The following is a 23091-nucleotide window of genomic DNA, read 5'->3' on the forward strand; positions in this document are numbered from 1 at the left end:
AATCTGTTGCCTAATGCTGTTGCACAAGTGCTTCATATCTAGATCTGGAGGAGTGCACAGTCATTTCCATATCATATGGTACCAACATCTGGAGGGCTGCACAATCATTTTCCATATCATGGTTGCAAAAGCTAGATGGCTGCACAGTCATTTCTATATCCATCCATCTTTTTTTCCATGGGTTAAAAACTATTATTTATTTATTTATTTATTTATTTATTTTGTTTGCACGCCACCTTTCTCCCAGAAGGGAACCAAAGCAGCTCACAGGTTACAATAATTTGAAACAATAAGTTGAGCCTGTCTGGGGTCTTCCTCACCATCAAGAACATTGAACGGTTCACTGTCCCAATCATACAAATAGGTGATGTGGGGATGCTACATTTTTGTTATTTGGCTTCCATAATTTCTCAGCCATCATGGTTACTGGGGGACTTTGGGAGTTTTATTTATTTATTTATCCCAGGGGTTGGCAACCTACGGCCCGTGGGTTGGATCCAGCCTGGCGAGGCCTTGGGACCGGCCCCAGCCTGGTCCTGCCGCCGATTGCTGCCCCTGCCGCAGCTTCCGCGCCGTTCCAGGCACCATTTTGAGTTCGGCCCCCCAGTTGTCTGAGGGATAGCAACCCGGCCCCCGGCTCAAAAAGGTTGCCTACCCCTGATTTATCCCGTCTTTCTCCCCGAATAGGACCCAAGGTGGCTCACAAATAAAAATTCTAGAAACATATTACAATAAACAATTAAAAATATCATCTAAAACAATTTAAAATTACAGTAATTAAAACCACACTAAAACCATGATACCCATTCTATATAACAAACATCCAAGCCACCTCATTTCATTTCATTTCCTAAACTCTGGTGTTAGTTTGCATTAGACTCATTGAATGAGTGAGATTTACCAGTCAACAGTTAGGCTAACCATTCAACACTTGATTCAATCGATCTACTCTAGTTGGGACTAAGCAACAGGATTCTAGCTTTTATGTGTAAAGGCTCTTTTGGGACATCCCACTGAATGTATGGATGTTAGAGATATGGTGCTCTAGAAGGCACTATCCTGATCACTCTCTCCACATGTTCAGTTTACACATGAAGGGACAAATCTGAAATAGACAGTTTCATAAGAGGTGCCACAGCAGGTACTTGAGCATCAATGAGTGGGGAAAGCAGTACATAAATTATAATATAAGAAAGTGAAAACAATGACAGGAAGGTCATTGGGAAGCAGGTGCATTGGGGAGGCAGCATGTCTTGTCTCAGGGCTGTGCAATTTGTCCCTGGCAGATATTCTTATCTCTCTGTCAAGCCGTACTGTTCCCCCTGCCCTTGTCTTGTTTAGTAAGAAAAAGAATGCTGAGAATTTAAATTGGGCTTGTTGTTGTGTGTCTTCAAGTCATTTCTGACTTTTGACAACTCTAAGGTGATGGTTCTACAGGGTTTTCCTGGTAAGAGCTGTTTAGGGAGGGTTGAAGCTGAGAGAGTGTGACTTACCCAAGGTCACTCAGTGGCTTTTTATGGCTTTTTATGACGGAGCTGGGATTTGAACCCTGTTCTCCAGAGTTGTGGTCCAGCGCTCAAAGCACTATACCCATGATGGCGAACCTATGGCACACATGCCAGAGATGGCTGAAGTTGCACAAGCTACAGGATGAGAAGAGCCAGTGAGGACACGTGAGGCCATTTCCCCTGGCACATGGTGGAGAGGAGGAGAAAGAGGTGTACCTGTTCCTCCTCTTTCCCGACCCTCCCTGACCTCCTCAGATGGCACGGGGGAGGAGGAGGAACAGGCGCGCCATGGACTGGACAAGGACTGGAGCGCAGCTTTGATGCAGCTTCTGGCCTCTTAAGATGTGTGTGTCATTTAAACAGCATACCTCCAAAGTGGCTTGAAGCAGCTTTATTTTGGCCTATCTGTTCAGGCCCTTCCTTCCTTCCTTCCTTCCTTCCTTCCTTCCTTCCTTCCTTCCTTTCTATCCACTAATAAAAGAAATCATATTTTCAGCATCTTGAGACATGTCCCCAGTTTTCACTGTGGGAAATAAACCTTTATAACAGTGGTCCACAAACTGTGTCCTTTAAGAGATTTTGGACTTCAGCACCCAAAATCCCAGACTATTGGCCAACGTGGCTGAGGCTTCTGGGAGCTGAAGTCCAAAATCTCTTTAAGGGCACAGTTTGGGGACCATTGCTTTATAACAACTTGGGAAAGGCAGAAGTCCAAATCAGTAATGTTTTCACAAGCTCTACCTGTGATTATTTGATCCAGTTATTGGTCGTGTTGATTTTGCTGAATTACTCATGTCAAACTCTTTCAAGGTTTTATGATACTTCAAAGCAAGCCATAGGAGCACTGTTCATCCACTTTGCCAATGTCTTCCTGTCAGACCTTACGGAAGAAGATCCCTGCTCTCTGTGAGTTTGGTTTTGCATGGGAATTTGTGGGTGTGGTTGGGCACAATTTATGGGGTAGTGTCCACTGAACTAGGGAGTTGGTGTTGAATGGTGAGCTGTGAACATGACAACTGTAATCAACTCTCAGCTCAAGGCATGAACTCATTGTGCATTACCCTGGGGAGCCTGGTGGATCAAAAGGTAATAAATAAATGCCAGAAGGCAGTCAGCCATTTAGCATAAGATGTCTTTCAGCCCAAGAATCAACATCAACATTCTGGGCTGTTAGTGTAAATTTGTATTCTTATTTGCCATAGCTACCTAATGAATTTCATTTTGGATGCCACTTTGGGAATGCTGCTGATCTGGCTTGGTGTGAAGGTGGTGTCCTGGATTGTGGAGTGGGGAAACTACACACATCTTGTTTTTGGAGAGTATGGTAAGTTGAGGCCAATTCTCTTGTTGCATGTTAGCCCTGAAAAGTAGGTTCCTAGAGCCACCTCCACTCAATAATAAAGGATACATCCACTTAAAAAAGTATAAATAACCTGGCAACTGTGCTGAGACCAAACCCTCTGATAAGAAAAATAGGATGCTGCCCCACGGTACATTCAGTTCAGTCTTGTCAAAGCTGAGTAGCAGGATTCAGACAGGATCCTTCTCTCACCCTACTTGGAAATCCCTAGTTCTTCTAGGTGATTTCCCATCCAAGAACTAGCTGGAATAGACCCTGCCTAGCCAAAGCAGACAAGATTGGGTGTATTCCATCTGGTAAAAATCTTCTGCGTTGAGCAAATTGGCATTATTATGACTTAGTTCTGCAGCTTCGAAGAGGTTGACTTATACCAGGCCAAGCATGCTTCATCTAGTCTAGCACTGGTCCATCTAGTTAAATTTTGTCTCTTCTGAGTAGCTGGATGGAGCTGATTCACCTAGTCCAGTATTGTCATAGAATCATAGAACTGTAGTTAGAAGGTACACCAAGACTCATTATCCACTACCAGTACAGGGATCCACAGCTAAAGTGTCCCTGACATATGCCATTGAACCTGAGTTTAAAAATAATTTGCTTCAAGCAGGTCCAGTTGCAGATAATTGGGTTGTACCTAGAGCCAAAGACATGCCAAAAATATAAAACCTCATTTCAGTTCAGAGGAGGAAGGTTCTGCATTGAGTTTGTAGACTACACAATCATTTGCACTACAGTTGGTGACTTGAAATTTTCCAGGTGCCTGGTTTTGGACTTCAGTGCCCAGAAGGCCTAGCCAGCATGACCAGTGGTCAGGGATTCTGGGAGTTGGAGAACATCTAAACAGCCGATGGTTGATAACCACAGCTCCAGAGGGGGTAGAATTCAGAAGCAAAGGTGTATTAGTCTGGAATATCAGTATGCAAAGGGATCTTATTGCATCGTTGAGACTAACTGTGTGAAATAAGTTGTAGCATAAGCTTCATAGACTTGTATGGTGCATCTGAGGAAAGCTTATGCCTCAACTTTTTGTCAGTTATTCTCAAAGGTGCTACAAGATCCCTTTACACCTCCAGATATTCTTGCATTATAAAGAACTAGGACTAGCTAACATAGCTGATGGTAATGGATGATGGGATTTGTTGTTCAAAACCAAGTGGAGGTCACAGTGTCTTTATTGTCACTATACTCTAACTACTTGGCAGTGCTTTTTCAGTGACTTGTCCAAAGAATGACTTTATTGCATCACCTGCTCCCTGACTTTATTTTAAAGTGAAAACGCAAGGACTTGAACATGAGGCTTTCTGCACAAAAAGCAGGGGTTTCACCACTGGTCTGTGGATTTTTACATCATAAATTTGTTCTACTCTTTCTAGTTGTAGAGAAAGACAACAAGTTATAATGCGTCCTGAAGCCCTTTTTAACTTGTGTTAACTTGTTCAGCTGCTTTAACATGCTTTTAGTCTGTTCAAATGGTTTTTATTGTTTTAAATATTGCAATGTTTTAAACTGTTTTAAATGGTTTTGTGTATGTGCCACTCAGGTCTCATGAGCTAGGTCAGGGCGTAAAAAATTTAATAAAATAAATAAATAATCTGAATCTATAAAGAAATACTTCATTTTAAGATCACACAGAAAGCTAGCTCTGAATAGTTCCAATAAATAATTTAAAACTAACAAAATAATTCAGTATAGACTAATATGGAAAGCTACCTCCGAATACTTCCAATATTTAACAGATTTTTTTAGATAACTAAGAGGATAACTTGCATCTGTTTTCCCTTTTCAGATGTATTTTCAGTGTCTTTTCTCCATTTGTTCCACTGGGTGGCAGTAGTTGCCATAAAATGTGAACTTACATTTTCCTGACACTAAGATCCAATCTGCACTGAGTCATACAATTATCATCACTTTAACTGCCATGGCTCCATGCTATTTAATTCATAGAGTTGTGGTTTTCTGAGATATTTGGCCTTCTCTTGTCAGAGAGCTCTGGTGCCCCAACAATCTACAAACCCAAGAGTTCTGTAGCATTGAGCCATAGCAGTTAAAGCAGTGTCAAACTTCATCTTTTCCGCAGTGCAAATTAGACCTGTGTTTTTCTGTATGTTTAATCACTAATGATTCCAAAGATGTAGTGATAAGGACAGGTAACAAAAGCACCAAAGTGAGTTCATGTACACTATAGAAATAATGCAGTTTTATATTACTTTTAAGTGCAACAACTACTTCCTATGGAATCCTGGGATTAATAGTTTTACAGGGTCTTTAGTCTTCTCTGCCAAAGTGTGCTGGTGCCTCACAAAACTACAAACCCTGGGATTCTGTAGGATGGAGCCATGGCAGTTAAAGTGGTGTCAAACTGCTTTATTTCTAAAGTATAGATGCACCCAGAATAAGGCATGTTTGCTCGGGATTTTTCTTGTCTGAGCAGCATTTGGAGATATTGTCCCAAATATCCAAAGACAGTTGCAGCCATAATTATACTTTGTATGTGGGAACAGGAATTGTTTGAGAATGCAGGTTAGTAGGGTTTGACATCCAGAAAGTCTTGGAATGTGTTATAAAGAATGCCTTGAAAAGGAAATTTGAAGACTGCAAAGGGAGGCGTAATTGGAAATGTTCAGATACTGCATAATAAAACTGCAGAGGGATGAGAAGCTTAAGGATGGGGCAGAAAAGTGGGTCTTTTGGCTCTTTCCCTGTCTGCTGTTCAGTCCATGCCAAGAAGAGTCAAAAGAGAATTCTCAAAATCTTTTCATAGTACAGGGATGCCTCAATTAATAAAGTAGAGATGTTCCTGAGCATTACTACCTCAACAGAAGGTTTGGTATCAGAGGCAAAAATGACATGGAAAGAATAGGGAGCAGTTCATATTTCATCAAACGTTTTATCCAAAGCTAACAATATGCATGTGTGAAATGAAACAACCAGGTCAGGTAAATCTCACGTTACGAAGAAAAATTGCACCTTCTAGTGACCACTGGAAAAAGCTTCTTACAAATGCATCCAGGAATAATTTCCATATTGATGACTAAACTTGCAGATTTTTTTTTTAAATATAACCTAAGCAAATCAAGCCTGAACTCTCCTTAAAAAGCAAGATGGCTAAATTGTTGTACTTCAGCCACATCATGAGAATGCAAGACTCATTAAGAAAGACAATAATGCTTGGCAAGGTAGAAGACAGCAGGAAAGAGGAAGACCACATTAAAGGTGAAAGAGTCAATCAAGGAAGCCATAGCTCTGAGTCTGCAAGATCTGAGCAGGGCTGTTGAGGAAAGGGTGACTTGGAGGTCTCTCATTCATGGGGTCACCAAAAATCAAAGTCATTTTGACGGCAGTTAACAACAACATGGAATTTGAGACAAGCTAATCTGCTCTTCTCTTTCCCCTTTTGTTTTACTGTTCATATATGCTCAGTTAAGGGTTGAGCTGTTTATCTTGTCTGTTCTAGGCAGAGACACACAGTTGGGATTGGACTGATTAAAGTAGAATCCTATTCTTTCTCAGCTCAAGCATTATTACATTGCTCACACTGTTGCACACTGTTTTATTCCAGCCCTCTTTCACTACTCTTCCAGTGATAATGCTGCTAAAAAGCTTTCAGATAGACAGAGGATGAGAAGGAAAAGGGCTGGATGGGTGTAAAAAAGAGCTTTTTTGTCAGAGGCTTTGATAACTGAGGTATGATTGTATTGGCTTCTTTCACATAATGTATGCAAAATTTGGCTTTTCTGGGTACAGAATTTGGATTGCTCTGTATTGAAAGCATGCATTTTAACTACAGCACTGTCTTACTATAATATTTGGTTGGGATGGGGCTAGAGAAGGGATGGGGAAAGTGGCCCATCAGCTGCATGCAGTCCCAACACTTTTTGCGGTCCTTCAAGTTACATACTTGAGCAGGGCTTGAATCTAGATCTCTCAATACAACACTCTCACTACTTCACCACACTGACTTTCACAATCTTGTGTGTGTGTGTGTCAGAACTGTATTCTGCCTACTTGCCATTGTAGGTATTTATGGACAGTGATGAGAGTAATAAAGTTAAATAAAGAAGCATACAGGTTGAGTCTTCCTTATCCAGAATTCCAAAATATTCCCAAAACCAAACCTTTTTTTCATGGATGGCTGAGAGAGTGACACCTTTGCTTTCTGACAGTTCAGTGTACACACACACTTTGTTTCATTCACATTTAAAAACAATACTGTACAAAATGGCCTTCAAGCTATGTGTATAAGGTGTACGTGGAGCATAAAATGAATTTGGTTTTAGGCTTTGGTCTCCTCTCCAAGATATCTCATTATGTACCTATATGTGAATACAGGTATTTTAAAAAAAAACCCAAATTTCCCAAATCCCAAACACTTCTGGTCCCAAGCATTTCAGATAAGGAAGACTCAACCTGTATTTGTATGGAAAATTAAGTAATTATAAAAAGGAGCTATTGAAGCCCCACTAAAAGCAACTGCCAGCTGCGTGTGGGGGGTCCCAGTGCTGGAGATAAGTCCCTCCAGCTGAGCCAGAACTAAAAAAGCCTTCGAGAATGTTCTGTTACTTTCCCTGAATGTGGGCAGTTGAAACGTAGTTGTGGGAAACATGAGCTCTTTGTTTTAGTTGCTGAAATTTTAAGCAAGAACCCTTGTGTGGGCTGGTTCTGGGCTGTTGTCATGGTGCTGATAAAACATTTCCATTACAGTTCCTTCCAGTTTCTCAGAGTAGCCAGCCAAATGAACTCCCACTTTTATTTTGTTTTGAAGATAAGTAATTATCCCTAGCCCACCTTCCTTTTTAGTGCAAACTTTTTGGAGCATGAACAGATTTGATAAGGAAGTGCCTGCCTTTCTTCAAAATCCGACAGGCCTTCCCTGAGTAACTCACCTGGTCACCCAGTGATTTGGTCTGTCTCTCCCAGGATGCCCATCTCTCTATTGTTTGATTGCTGTTTTAATTAATTTAGATGCTATTTTAGTATTGTTTTTGTAAATTATAGGTTATGGTTGGAGGAAGGGATAACGGGTTTTGTATTGCTGCATTTATGGTATTTTATTTCATTGTAGTTTAATGTTTATTGTCTATTGTGTTGTAAGCCGCCTCGATCCTGCGGGAGAGGTGGGGTAAAAATAAAATTTCTATTCTAGTCTAAAATAATAATGGTAATAATAGTGACAATAACAGTACTAGTACTATTAGTAGTAAATCAGGCTAGATTAAGTAGGAATTGTACCATGGAGTTTGGCCCAGCTTTGTGAGTTTGCTAGATTAGGAAGTGTTCCAATTTTAAATCCTGGTAAGATTCCGGGTGAATCCACACTACATAGAACATCAGGAAAGAATTTATTAGTACACTCTAAGGTGAGACTAGCAGCAACTCACCAGAGAGCATTTTCATCAGCTACACCAACACACTGGAATAAACTTCCAGAAGAGCTTTGCACGATCCCCACGCTGGATGCCTTTAAAAAGGCTTTAAAGACTCACCTCTTCTGGTTAGCATTTCCTTCAGACTCCTCATAGAGTCTGTCTCCCCTGATACGAGTGGCTAATCACAATTGATAGATTCCTTGCTTGTTTATTGTTTGCTTATTTTATTGATGTTGGATTTTATTGGTTTTTATTGATATATGTATTGAGATGATGTTTTTATGATGTGAATGTTTTAAATGATTCTGTAAACCGCTTTGATTGTCTCGGAAGAGCGGTATATAAATAAAGCATATTATTATTATTATTATTATTATTATTATTATTATTATTATTATAGTCATAATAGTTTTATACTGCTTCAGTGGTTAAGAACCCACTTTGTGGAATCCTGGAGTTTGTATTTTGTCAAAGTGTTCAGAATTCTCTGCAAGAGAGAGATCTAGGCCACTCTCCTGAACTATAGCAGAGAAGTCTAAGGGCCACATGAAACACCAATCCTGTAGGATGAAGCCATGACAATATAAGTGGTGTGGAAGCACTTCACACTTCATCCCCAGAAAGCCAATATTAGAATAAATTTCTGTGGGATTTAGCAACGATCAGGGAGGTCGCACATGAAGGTGGGACAGAATCTACTTTAATACTTTAAGTAAGAATTTTGTTTAAAAAAATAATTATCTAGTTGCTTTTGGGAAACAGTTTAGTACAAAAACAAAAACCCCAAACCTATGACTAAATAGCACTTCAGTCTGGGTGCTTGGTGCTAGAATTGTAACTCATTACTTTTAAGAAAGATGTTTTTAAAGAACAGTAATTAGTTATTTCTGAGGAAAAGGGAAGTATTTTTTTTTAAAAAAACAGTGGTTGTGAACAGTAACTATGCATAGTGCTACAATTGTAGTTAATTACTTTTTTAAAAAGTAACTTCCCAGGCTCTGGGTGCTGCCTTCTTTGATGTTTCTCCACCATCATTTTTCCTCAGATGAAATCACGTACTTCTCCTGGGAGACCCTGGAATCTGACTTCCTTGTAAGGGAGTGCTGCTATTGCTCCAAACTTTTCTCGTGTGCACTGGGATTATTTTTAATCCATGTTGATTCCAAGGCACGGAGAAGACAGCAACTTTCATACATTGCTGTCCACATTATTCAGTCTTTGTGGAATTATCTGCATGCATATACAGGAGGCTGGGAAGCCTGGAGAATGGCACTTTCCCTACGGCACTGCTGAAATCATAAATGCCAGGCTAAAAGTTTATTTCCATTTAAAGAGAAATTTTAGTCCCACAGTGAAGGGGGGATTAGGAATAAATCACGTTCTTCCCTCAGAACGCAAACAGGCTCACGCATTAGACCAACTCTAGGGCCCTTTTTAGCCCTCCCAAGGCTATTTTTTAGACATGCAACCCTTCCAGATTCCCTGAATCAGCCTGTTTCTGTCCAAACAAAAGCCGAATTGTTGCTTGTGGAGTGGAGACACTTATAGCACTTTGGTACCACTTAATTGTCATGGCTTCAACCTATAGAGTCCTGAGATTTGTTATTTTTTGAGGGACTTAGGGAGCCATTGTGGTATAGTGGTTTGAGTGCTGTACTAGAACTCTGGAAGACCAGGGTTGAAATCCCTGTGCAGCCTTGGAAATCCAATGAGTGACCATGACCAAGTCACATACTCTCAGACTCAATGGAGGTTAATGACAAATTGAACAACTCTTGCCAAGATAAGGTGGGAACACCAATCAGATGTTCCTCAATCGACAGGAGAACAGACCCCACCACATTAATCACTGCTGAAAATTGCCACTGAGGGGTCAGGACAGGAATCACTGTGTAGTTACATAACTACAATAGTTATGCATTCATAAAAGGATTCCAGCTGTGCATTCCAGAACACAAGTCTAGAAAACCATTTTTTCGTCCCCTGGGATCTACCACAAACCATACCAGCTTATGAGTTTACTGATTTTCCTAAGGTTTTTTGTTTTTGTTTTTTTTACAAAATCAAAATAGCCTTTTCGTAAGCCACTTAAGGTTCTATGTCAGGAAGAAGGTGGGATATAAATGAAAATTGCAGACAAGTATGCACCTTGTTTCAAAGGATACTTGTGCTTCCTGGAGCCTCAACTTAAAACTCTGGTAGTATTGCTTCTCGATGTTTGGGGCTACAAAACACAGGTGGCTTCATGCAGGCAAGTGTATCCCAGGGCGCTAACATAGAACATAGGGGCCTTGACTTTTTGAGCCCTTTCTGTATCAGACCTGATCCAAACTGGGTTTCATGGAGGCATGGGACCACCATTTCATATCAGCACCATAGCAAAGGGCCTAAATACTCTGAAGGTAGCAGATCCCAGCTGATCTTGATGAAGCTAAGCAAGGTCAACCATGGTTAGTATTTGAGAGTCCAACAATGAATACCAGGTATTGTAGGCTGTATTTTAGAGGAAAGTACTGGCAAAACCATCTCTGAGTATTCCTTGCCTATGAAAACCATTTGAAATTCATTGGATCACAGTAAGATGACAGGCAGCATGAAGGCACATATACACACTACTGATAGTATCTGTGATCAGTTGTACCCTGTGCTTGCTCCAGAGTAAGAAAAAAGAGGAAGGTCTACAAAGAAGATTATTCAAGGTATTTTTTTAGCACTTCTCTTACAAATGCTATTAGACTTCACTTTTCTGTCCTTGGTTGTGTAGCCTTGATTTCCTATTAGGGGCTGAATGTAAGCAAGCTCTTTTGTCTGTCTCTGTCCCATAACCTTCTCAGTCACCACACGTGCAGCCATTGGGGAGAGATGAACTTTTCTGGCTTGCTTAGGCTGTTGAATGTGAAAAACATGTTTTATTTCAGCTTCCTTTTCAGCCTCGGCCAGATACTGTCAAGTCTGCTTCCTCTCAGCATAACAGAATGAAAAGGAAGGGGTTGCATTCTGACACTTTCAAGAGGCATTTGGCACCAAAATAACCACATGTATAATATATATAATACGCAGGCGGCCTTGCTAAAATCCTTGAAATGTTTCGCTGAATCAAATCCATTTTTCCTAATTGCAGGACTGGCTGAAGAACTGCTTAGAGGAAAAATGGCTTCAACATTTCTTGATTTATATATGTGTATATACAGTAATTAATAAACCTCACTAGTGTCAGGTATTCTGGAGTTGTGTGTCTCCCCCCCCCCCCCCCCCCCCGCCGAGCTTGGAAGAATGACCATTTTGGATTGCAGTTCCCAGAATCTCTCAACCAGGATGGCCAGTGACTAGGGAATTCTGACAGTTGTCCAGAAAAGGTGACTTTTCCAAGCTGCTGTTTTTGCATGGAGTGTACACCTAACCCTAATTTTCTCCAAGATGGTCTAGGCTCAAATTATACATGACGTTAGAGGCAGTTTTTGTTTTCCTCCAGAGGAATGTGAAGGGTCAATGTGATTCATGTCCTGTACACTTTAAGCTCCCTTTTAAGGCAGATCCCAAGATACTTACACCCATGGGGATTTTCTGTGCTTGCAATAGATTCCTCTGTCAAACCACAGGCTGTTTAGAGGAACCCCACAGATCAAAATATTGCTGGTATTGAAGTTGGAGGTTGCTTCTGAGAAAATGCAAGCCAAAAGCCTCCTGAGCACATGGACATATTTGTTTATTTATTGATTTTAAAGTTCATAGTTGCTTAGTTGTTTTGGATGTTGTCCTCTGTCTTGCCCTATAAACATTGCCTTTGTAACACTTCTCCCTTGCAAGCCAGAAAGATCTTTTCAAGATGTCTTAGCTTGTGCCTCTAATCTGTCCGTTCCTTGCTGTCTTGTTTAGATCCTCAGAGCCATCTGCTCTTTACACTGAAGCTATAATTAATGCTTACCTCCTAAGTTCTTGGCTTCTTTTTGTGGGGTGCAAAGCAACCATTTTGTTTGTGTTTGATACAGTTATAGACAGTGAGAGAGAACTTGGCTGTGTGTGCAGTGTCTGTCCATATCCTAGCAGTGCTCAGAAATTAGAGAATAGATTGGCAGTAGCAAGTGGGTGGTTACAGTTTTTAAAGCAGCATATCATTTACATCCAGACTTGGGGCTACATCTGGAAATACTTATTGGAGTTTGAGCAGCTGGGGACCTTTAAAGGCTGTTGTGGTTCTGTTGTGGGCTTTTTATTCTCCCTGTTTGCTAACCTCCCCCCCCCCTCCGCTTCAGGGGTCATTGCACACCAGCTGAGAGTAGATTATGAGCACAAGAGGAAAGCAAAGTTCAAGTGCAGAGAGGAAACAATCCATTTGTTCCATCTCCCTGCCTCATGTAGAGATGGTAGACAGTCTTTTCTGCAAAAGCCTAAAAATGCCGTAGAGCTGCTTGATCTAATTTTTTTGAGCTTGTGATTTTTAATGGCCTGATTGGAAACATTTAGCATAAGATCTCTGGCTCATTTAGAATTACCGTATATACTCGACTATAAGTTGACCTCATGTATAAGTCGAGGGCAGGTTTTGGGGCCCAGATTATGGGTTTTGATATGACCTGTGGATAAGTCGAGGGTAAAACTTAGAGGCATGCAACAAAGGCTCTAAAAAAGGAAGGAAAGGAAAACTATGCTAAAGAACTTATGAAATTCCAGCACATAACTGTTTATGCTCAGACTAAAGGCTGGATGGAAAAGCAAACAGAGGGAGATCAGTGCTTCCAGGACAGATAGCACTCTTGCCTTTCACCAGAAGATAGTTCCTGTTTTTTAATAAGAGTTCAAGTACAATACTTACATTGACCCATGGATAAGTTGAGTCAGGTTTTTGGGTCAATTTTTTGACTTAAATTTCTAAACATATACATGAGTATATACAGTAAGCTGTGGCCTCCAGGTTTCTTCATCATCATCATCATCATCATCATCATCATCATCATCCTCTTCTTTTCCCAAAACTGGGACCCCGAGCTGCTCACAATATTAAAAGAGCAGTACAATTAAATACATAGAAAAGTGGTACATTAAAATTATTACAATATTAAAATAGATTGCTTGTTAAAATAATAAAATACAGTTTTAAAAAAGATAAAACTGTTTAAAACACCTTAAAACAATACAGCATTCAAGCATTCTTTATCCCTCTGCTCCTGGCTATATCCTTCTGTTGTTGTCAACACTGAATGATGGGCTTGGAAAGGTGCTGGAGTCCAGAGGCTTTTGAAGAAACCATCATGAACCCATCACTGATTGCGTCCTGCTAGTACCAGAGCATAGAAACTGTTGGGATATAGAGTCCTGAGAAATGCACAATGTGGTATTAAATAGTGACTGGACAACAAAGGGTCACTGTCAGCCATGATGACAAGGCATTTCCACCAGTGCTGAGTCATGGGAAGTGACATTAGAGATGATGGTCACCAAGTGCTGCAAAAGTGCAAAGTCACCCTGGACAGGAGACAGAGATCATTGTGACACAGGAGGAAGAGGCAGGGCCACAAAGGCCACATGGAGCCTTGGCTATAAAAGGGGTGTGCCTGAAGTCATAGTGTGGGTCGTTGTGGTTGTTGTGATGGTGGATGGTGGACGGTGTTGGAGGTGTATGATAGCATTGTATATAGTGGAACTTCTGAAGAATAAAAGCCTCTTAGTGAGAAGTCTACAGTATCTCTTCACTGACACTGAAGGGGAGAGGTGTTTCTGCAGCTTGCAAGCAGCTGCCTGCATCGCAGAAGGTGGAGACTCTGGTGCCAGATGCTGACGTGGTATCTCGCGGACTACACAAACCACGCTAACAGAAACCTCCAACCAACATGATCAGTGAACATAAGACCAATGAACAGCCAGTGAACAAAAGAAGGTCCATGTTGCATAAGACCAAAGGCATTCTGATCAGGCATTCTCTTGCAATTGCCTCAAAGCCCACAAGCAGCATATAAATGCAAGTACTGTATACCTTTCATCCCACACTCCCTAATAACTGATGCAGTGAGGCCTACTGCCTTTTATATTGAAGATGGCATATAGATACCCTAAATAAACCTGACTTTAAAGTTTCTGTCTGTCTATCAATTTATTTATACTCCCCTTTTTCACCAGCCTGGGACTCAGAGCAACACAAGTTGGCAGCCATAGCTACCTCTTGTCGTAATGAGTTCGACAGTTTAACTATTTTCAGTGTGGAGGAAGAGGAGAAGGAGAGGGAAAAGATAATAATGGATGATTATGATGGATGATGAGGGGAATTTTAGTCCCCGCAAGATGATAATGGATGATTATGATGGATGATGAGGGGGATTGTAGACCTCGCAAACAGAATATTTTCATTCTGGAACTATGCTTTTCCATGGGGATTACCTGCAAGAATCTTTAGGGGGCAACCTATAGCTACTGATTTCATACACTTATGAAGTATTTTTGAAAAGTTCTCAGACACAGCTGAACGGAGGGAGGAAAGTCTGCTGATGGAATTTTAGAACCCCACAAACACCTAAAATGATTTTCAACCCAGGCCTCCCAAGTACATCTCTACTACCCCTGCCCAGATATTCTTCTGAATTTTCTCCTTGGCCAAGAGGCTGGTCCAAATGGGCTGCTGAAATACTTCTAAATCTGCTTATGTAATTTTTGGAAGTGTAGTAACCATTGTTGTATGACCCGGGAGAGAACATCTGGATGTTGATGAGTTTTTTAAATACATGACTGATGCTGAAAGTTCTGTTGAAAAGATGAGTTCAGACTGCATTGTCAACCAATATAATAAATAATGTTTTCTTACTAATTGCTCTCTTGCTAGTCATGCATTCTGTTTCATATTTAATGGTGCAATGGTGTTTCAGCTCTGGTTACACAGCAGCATGGAATAACAGCCCTGCTATCATGCTTCTAGCATTTCATATCCTCAGACATGTGGCGCTCTTCAGCTACTTAACAGATATTGAATAGGTTTATAGAGAGGAAGATGACATCTACCTTTAGTGCAAGCCAGTGGTCATATGTCCTTGGATGACTGCATTCAGCAGCCTAGTATAACTGTCCTGAATCTTCTCTTGAGGTTGGTAAAGGTCATTGCTGTAACAGCTGGAACTGGTCTGTCTTAGAACTAATCTACAGTTAAGTGTACTATGCAAATTGGTGCATATTTTCACATATTTGCATTAATGGTTAATTTTCTTCACTTTCTTGTGAAAATTTGCATCTATTCACATTTGTTCACCCCTCGTCTGCCAAAAATCCTCAGCCATTTGAATATATGCAAAGCAAATGGGTTCTTAGTTTTTTGTGGGTTTTTCGGGCTATGTGGCCATGTTCTAGAAGAGTTTCTTCCTGATGTTTCACCAACATCTCTGGCTGGCATCTTCAGAGAAATGTCAGGAAAAAACTCTTCTAGAACATGGCCACATAGCCCAAAAAACCCACAAACACTATGGATGCCGGCCATGAAAGCCTTTGACTTCACAGATGGATTCTGCTTCAGTGGATACTCTGGTAAAAACTATGAAGCCTTTTGCTGCAAAGTTTAAAGAGGGAGGGAAGCACAAAAAGCCCAAACTCCTGCAAATTGCCGGATCACATTCTATTTGAATGCTGAGTCAGCTTGGGTTGCAGTCTAGCACATCTGGAGGGTGTTAGGTTATAGGATCTTGGTTTAGATAGTTGTTAGCTCTTATTTCCAAAAAAGTTCCAGGTTTCTTGGAACATTTTATGTGTTTATGAGGAACTTATTTTATTTTATTTAGAGTATTTATACCCCATTCTCTAAAAAGACATGACACAAAAGGAGAAGGGAATGTCATTGGGGAAGGGGATCAAGTCCTGAAGATAATGCCAGTTCTTCTCTCCCTCCAAGGCCAGGGTGCTAGCAGTTAAGATGGAGGGAGGGCCTTTCAACTTCTTCTGGTACTAGGATGGTGAAGTTGTGTCTGCCTCTTTTTCTAATGCAAATTCTAAGGCTAATTCTAATGCAAGAAATAGTTGGAGGCAATTTGTATGGTTTTGTCCTGTTCTGGTTTTTCTTGTTTTATTTTGTATTTTTGATACAGTAGCATCCAAGTGCCTCCTCCTTGCTAGCTTTCACTCACTCTTTTAAAAATACACCAGAACTTGAAACATTATTTCTAAAAAAATAATTTGTTAGTGCTAAAGGTCTTCTTTTTTAAAAGCAGCATTATTTTCCAAGTAATGTGTAACTTTTTTGTGTCTTTCAACGGCCTGTTACAGACAGCCAAAATAAAGCTGCTTCGAGTCACTGTGGAGGTATGGTGTTTCAATGATGCATGCATCCTAAGAGTCCAGAAGTCACACCAAAGCCACGCACCACTGGAGCGTGGCTTTGGTGCGGCTTCTAGACTCTTAGGACGCATGCATCATTGAAACACCATACCTCCACTGTGACTCGAAGCAGCTTTATTTTGGCTGTCTGTAATAGGCCAACAATTCCTTTAAAAAAAGACACTTTAGGAACAGAGAAATGGTCCCAATCCTTCAAATGAACCACTTTAAAACCAGTTGCTCAGCGATCATGAGTAAATATTACTTGCTACACTAACATAATATTATTATGCCTTTACTGTCACCTAAAATATTGGGTTGCAGGTAATGCCATTCTTTCCACATTTTGCAATAGACCCATAAATGCTGGGTTTACTTCTATTGTTTATTTGCTTATTTCATAGTATTTATAGTCTGCTGTTCTGCCAAAAGTGCTCACAGAGTGTCTCACAAATCATTAATTTGATAGTTCCCTGCACTCAGGTTTACAACCTAAATAAATCCTTGTTTTCTTCCAGGTGATCCTCCACAGGCAGCTGCTTGGATCGGCCAGTGCATTATCTATCTGCTAATAATGGTATTTGAGAAGACTACAGTTGGCCTTGTCCTGCTCATTCCTGGTTGGACAAAGGTAAGGATGATGCAAGTAAATGTATCATTTTCTCATCTAGGAGTTTGCTGTGAATGCCAAATAAGAGAGACTCCTTGAAACTTGGCATTCAGTTATGGATTTTTTTTAATCTACTGTGTTTGTGGAAAAAGTGTCAGGGAGAAGGCCATGCTAGAAACATTATATGTGGCCAACTTCTGTTCACAAAGATGAGAATGAAGACTAGCAAATCTTAAGTGGGTTTCATACTTCTTGTTCAGTGGCACAGAACAGAAAATGTATTTGGACATTGTCAGAAATTGAAAAAAATAGTGAGATGCAACAGTGATTCAGAGGTTATTCCAACAATGTGAACTCTGGCATCCCTTTGCAGAGAAAGTCACCAGTGCTAAAGTTAACTACTCCTCCCACAGTCTCCCAGCAGGGACAGCATACACCTTCCACTATGCAGCCTATTTTAAAGAGATGTTGCATTAGGTGACAAGGGAGAAATGGGCCTGCCTACTTGGCCTTATGCAGAATTAAACATTTCCTTGCTTATGTCTCAAGCCAGAAGATGTCCAACCCAGTGCAACAGTAGCAACTTGATATGCATTTGGTGAGGATTCCTCTAGTTTTTGTCTGATGGATTTGTTCTTTGTAAAATAGGTATGGGTTTTGCTTTTTTTTAGCTTCAAGAAATCCTTCTGGACTACATCCCCGACCCTCAGCTGGAGCTGGTGTTGGTGATGCTTGTGGTACCTTTTGTTGTCAATGTGAGTAAACACCTGGGAAGGAAGTGAACTTTCTGACCATTTTATTCTGGAATTGAGAAGGGTTTCTAAGAACTTGTAGGCTTTCCACTTAAAAAACAACCATTGTTGAGGAAGTGATCATCTCTTAGATATTTGGTGACAGAGAAGTCTGAGGAAGGAGCAGAGCTTGGGAAAAGTTCTGTTTTGGACTGCAGTTCTTTTACCTATACTTTTACATAGACTGAACAAGATGCCACAAATAAAATCCTGTATTTTGGAATGTGGGCTCCTCATAAAGGCAGAAATGTGTTTGTTGTGTAATTTATTTGGAGATTGGGTTAATTTTACAGAGAAATGCATGGTAAGTTAACTGAAATCATTACCTTCATCTGGCTACTTCCTTGTTAGCAACTCTGCAAGTCTGGAATTTTGACTGCCCCTTTTTGCTACTTGAAAATCTGGCAGCACTATGTAACTGTTAAATAATATCTTCTGAAGCATCTGAGATTTGTGCCTCCTCTATGGCTTTCTTTTAAAAGATGGAAAGAGTGCCACAGGAAAAAGCTCTATAAAATATAGATCTTAGTAGTGCCTTCTGAAGTCTTTGCCAGAGAAAGGATAGCAACCTACCTTCTCTTCTGTATTAAGACTTGGAGGGGATGGGGACACAGTCTAGTTGAAAGGCCACAAAACGTTCAAACACCAGATAGTTCTTAGCAAGGATGCAAGAGAATTTTAGAACTGTCCCTTGATTTTTTTTTTACAGCCCAATGATATGTTTCACATGCCACAAGTCCCCAGGCAGTACATTTATGTTTACATGCTTACCAGGAAACACAGCATGTCTTTGTTTCTGATGAAGTAGTCTTAAACTTTATTGAAGATGCACTCATTGAGGAGTTGCCAGGAAAGCAAAAATAAAACCTCTTCCCATCCCCCATCCTGGCTTTTGTATAACAGTTCTGGGTTGGTCTCTTTTACTCATGTGGGAAAGAATTTGAATGAAAAGAATTTTACTGAGCTCTGAGATACTCCAGATTATCTGATTAATGTTGTGCAAATCAATATCTACCAGGCCTTTTGCTTAGAGTCTTGCCTTAAAGGTAAATAGCAAAAGTCTGTTCATCTTGCTTTAAGGATGGGTATCTCTTTCTCCCCTCTCACCCACTTTTCTTTACCTTTTCAGGCTGTTATGTTCTGGGTGGTGGACAGCTTGATCATGAAAAAATACAAGCAGAAGGAAATCCTTGAAGTCAGTGGCATAATGGAAAACCCTCAAATAATGAAGGATGAGGAGTACCAGGTAGGAGCAGAAAGATTTCTGATGTTACTATGATAGGTAGCCAGTGTAAGTAGTCAGTTTTAAAAATTGATGGAAATATATTTTTTGTGTGCCAGAGACGAGGTTTGTTAAAGGAGGTTTGGCATTGCCTTTTTGTGAGGCTGAAAACATGGGACATCCCCAAGGTCACCGAAGGGTTTCACGGCCAAGCCAGGAATCGAACCCTGGTCTCCAAAGTCGTTGTCCAACACTCAAACCACCACAGCACAGTGGCTCTCAATAGATGGATAGGTATTTTTTATTTTTGCATCCCTGTACTATGTAACCAATTCATCGCTTCCTGTATGTTAATGTTACTATTACAAGCAGAGATGTAGCAGGTGGGTGGAAATAAAATGAGGGCATTATCCTCCTTCCTGCATAGGAATTCTGCTCCCCAGTTAGATTTTCTCTCAAACCCCTACTTTCTAGAATTGCAGAGTGTGAGACACTGAAAATCCTGTTCACCTAGCACTCCTGTATTCGCTTTGTTCACATTCCATAGGTAACTTTGCTGTCCCCTTTTCTTTGGACTAAATTTCTAAGTACTGAATTTCTAAGTTTAAGTCTTTGCAATGCTAGACATTTGGAGACTGAAGCAGAATGTAGTTGGGGGGAGGATTCTTATTGGGGTGACAATGTCCCCATCCCCCCTGCCCCCCCCTCCCGGATATATCCCTTGTCAGCAACTCAATTTTTAACAGGCCTGTAAATTGGCTTAAAGAAAAGGTGGGAAACTTAGTAGTCGATGGGCCACGGGGGGCCCTTAGAGGGCCCTGTGGATTTGTATCAACACCCTCATACATACCCCACCTGAAATCCTAAGTTAATTGTTGTTGTTTTTAAAGGCTCCAGAATGCTGTTTTAAGCTGAAAAATTATTCCAGGCTGTGAATTTTGGGTGGGATACCAAGAATTAAAAAGGCCCCTAAATTCCTCAGAAGTGTCATCTGTTTTCTGGAACATCACTTCTGGGTTTTGTTTTGTTTTGTTTTGTTTTTTTGGTAAGGATGGCAGTATGGCCTTCCAAGGGTGAAAAGAGTTAAAAATGGTCCTTCAGCTGTGCCCACTCCAGACTGAAAACTAATGCTAAGCTAAAATTTACACACACACAGCAAACAATTCAAAGTAGTGACAGGGTTATTGATTTAATACAGGGATGGGCTTAGAACAACTCAGAAGATTCACATAGCTCCTGGACTCCACCAGTCTCCCAAAGCCAGACTCCCATTTTAAAATTTTAGGGGAATTCTGAGCACTTTTTATTCCAAAATCACACACAAAGCTTCCCAAATGTTTGGATGCATACCCATCACCACAGTCACTCAATAATCCTATACTACTCCCCAAATACCTCCAATTCGCTTTGCATACCTTCTCCAAATGAGCAGAGAAAGTTACTTCTTAATACCATTTTGAGAGGAACTGCAGAGGAAAATGGGGGAATAGCCTACTAGAATTCTGAAAGTTTTGACTTCTTTGTCATCTTTAGTAGAAACAGTGGCCCTGCCTTTTTGTTTGTCATATGGATGTCCCTGGAACAATGCTCTCATAATGTAGCATCATTCTGTCTTCAGTTTTGCGGAGAAATGGAAACTGTCTGTCAGAGACTGTTTTTTTCTCTCCTCCTGAAGCCCCTCAAAATTATCTTGCTGTAATACCAGGTTATTCCAGGGCAGTTTTGAAAGTAAAGAAATGGCAGCTAGAGCCTCCAGCAGCTGAGAACAACTTCCCTTTTAATTTCATTTACTGCTTTATATTTAATTAATTTTACCAATTGTATTAACATCACAGGGTTTTATTTCCATAAGCTTAATGTAGTTAACATTGAAATAGTTGATTTGTGCCACCAGGGCAGAGTTCCCAAAGCACATATAATGCAGTTTTGAATGTTATATTGCCGCAAAATCTGAAGGTTTCCTTGAAAATTAATTTCGCATTGTTTGCATTTCAGGAGAAAAGAAAGATTTTGCAAACTGTCTAATTTTAGTTAGCCCAAAGTGCTGTGCACTGTGTATGAGTGTATTTAGGCACCAAAATATGCTTGAACTTTGTTCTTCCCCTGCAATAAACCCCTGGAAACCATTAATTGCACATTTGAAAGTGTCTAATATGATCAGGTTTGTCTCTATTGGTTACATTACTTATTGTGTCTGTGAAACAATTCATTTTAAGAAATGGGAAGATTTCTACATCAGTCCACTTGATTCCAGGCAATGGCAAATAACCAGGAAAGCCTGAAGCCCATCAAAATAAAATCTTGCTCCCTTTACCAGAAGTTCACTGGGAGATGGCTCCTTTCAGCTCAGGACATCCTCTCGGCATCTTCCATAACTTACATTGAAAGTTCAGAGGAAAAGGTCCATAATACTGTTTCCCGACATATCTTTGTTCTTGGCTAACAAAGTAGGCCTCCAGGGTTTGTGTGTCCAACGTCCCACATGTCTATTTGCAGATGTATTTCGGTCAAAGGGCAGAACCAGGGTGGCAGATACTTCTGTCATTTCCTTTCACTCCCTCCTGTTGCTTTTGTATACTGTATTTTCAGTTACGTTTTTAGAATTAGAACTCTTGTGCAAAAATAGTACCATTCTCAAGCTCTCCTTAGAATCATGTCTTGTGTAACAGAATTCAGGGTTGACCTGAGAAGCATGTGAAGGATTTCATTGCAAGTGTTTTTGAAAAAGTGTCCCATGCCAATCAAACCTGAAAGTCCCCTCAGCTCAAACTGTCAGTCATTTTTACCTCCTGTGTGTAAAAGTCAGTCTATCTCTTTCTCAGTCATCTGGTTTTATATTTGCTGCTACCCTTTGGGATGTGGTGTTCTGCTTTGTGTGAGGGCATTTCTGTTTTCATCTTGGCAGGGAAATGCCTTGAGATATGGGCAGGGTGTCAAACATTCACAGGGGAAGTCAGATAGCCTTAAAATTTACGCACTGAAGTGTTATCTTCCAGCTTCCATTCAGGAAGCTATTATTACGGGAGTGCTTGAATATGTGCCATTTTTGGCAGTGGAAGTTGTTTCCTCTTTCAGCAGCACTTGAAACAGTGCAAAAAAAATGTTTCATGGATCTTATTAGATCAACTTTGTAGAAAGGTGGGCAATGTAACCATTACTAGGAAGTTCTTTCAGATGGTTCCCTGTTGAGCCATATGGCTGGCCCCAGGGTTTCGTTCACATGATTCTTTCACAGGTGGCTTGCCAATGCCTTCTTTTGAGGCTGAGAGAGTGTGACTTGGTCAAGGTCACCAGTAGGTTCCCATGACTCAGTGGGGATTTGAACCCTAGCCTACCAGAGTCCAACACTCAGACTACAGCACCTCTGGCTGTAGTTTAAACATTAAACTGTAACAATTAAAAAGAAATGATTAAAAAATCTGTGCAAAATTAGGCAAAGGCATTAGACTTCAATGACCTAAATGGGCAAAGTGTGGCACACTAGGCACCTGTGGCTCCCAGGGGGGCAATTTCTTTTGCCAAACATTACTGTTCCAAAATGCTCTTCTACACCATCTATGGTGTGGTGGGGATTTTTGGCATAGTTTTGGACACTCCTAGGGCCAGGAGTAGCCATTTCTTAAAACAAGCAGTGATTTCTGGTCATCTCCTCTTGTTAAAAAGGTCTCTCCTGGCCCTGGCCCAGGGGACCACTAAACCTAGCAAAAAATGCACCCCACACATCCAGTGGGCATGGGGGCAATTGGGGGCAAAAATATATTATGTTTTGCAGAGGTATGTGGTGAGGGTGTTCAGATTCCAGATCTCCTGAAGAGCTAAAGTGCTTCCTTAGCTTCTCAGAGTTGGTCATCCAAGGACCAAGGAGTAGCACACCCAACTCCCCATATGTTGGGGTCCTTCATAAGAACTATGGTAAAGCTGTGAGCCGTTTCACTATATCAAAACCGAGAA

The 23091-nt window shown here is 40.7% G+C and overlaps 1 protein-coding gene across 1 annotated transcript in view; it reads left to right on the forward strand.

Moving 5' to 3' along the window:
- The window catches only part of LOC149311636 (store-operated calcium entry regulator STIMATE-like), a 43789-nt gene that overhangs the window by 15252 nt on the left and 5446 nt on the right, over positions 1-23091 (forward strand). The window contains exons 3-7 of the mRNA XM_089526593.1: positions 2319-2414; positions 2711-2832; positions 17036-17148; positions 17799-17882; positions 19048-19164. Of these exons, the coding sequence (XP_089382719.1) occupies positions 2319-2414; positions 2711-2832; positions 17036-17148; positions 17799-17882; positions 19048-19164 (532 nt within the window). The remainder of the gene's footprint in view (positions 1-2318; positions 2415-2710; positions 2833-17035; positions 17149-17798; positions 17883-19047; positions 19165-23091) is intronic.

This window comes from Sceloporus occidentalis, unplaced genomic scaffold, assembly GCF_023333645.1.
Source record: "Sceloporus occidentalis isolate IW3139 unplaced genomic scaffold, rSceOcc1.0.p SCAF_5, whole genome shotgun sequence".
NCBI lineage: Eukaryota > Metazoa > Chordata > Lepidosauria > Squamata > Phrynosomatidae > Sceloporus > Sceloporus occidentalis.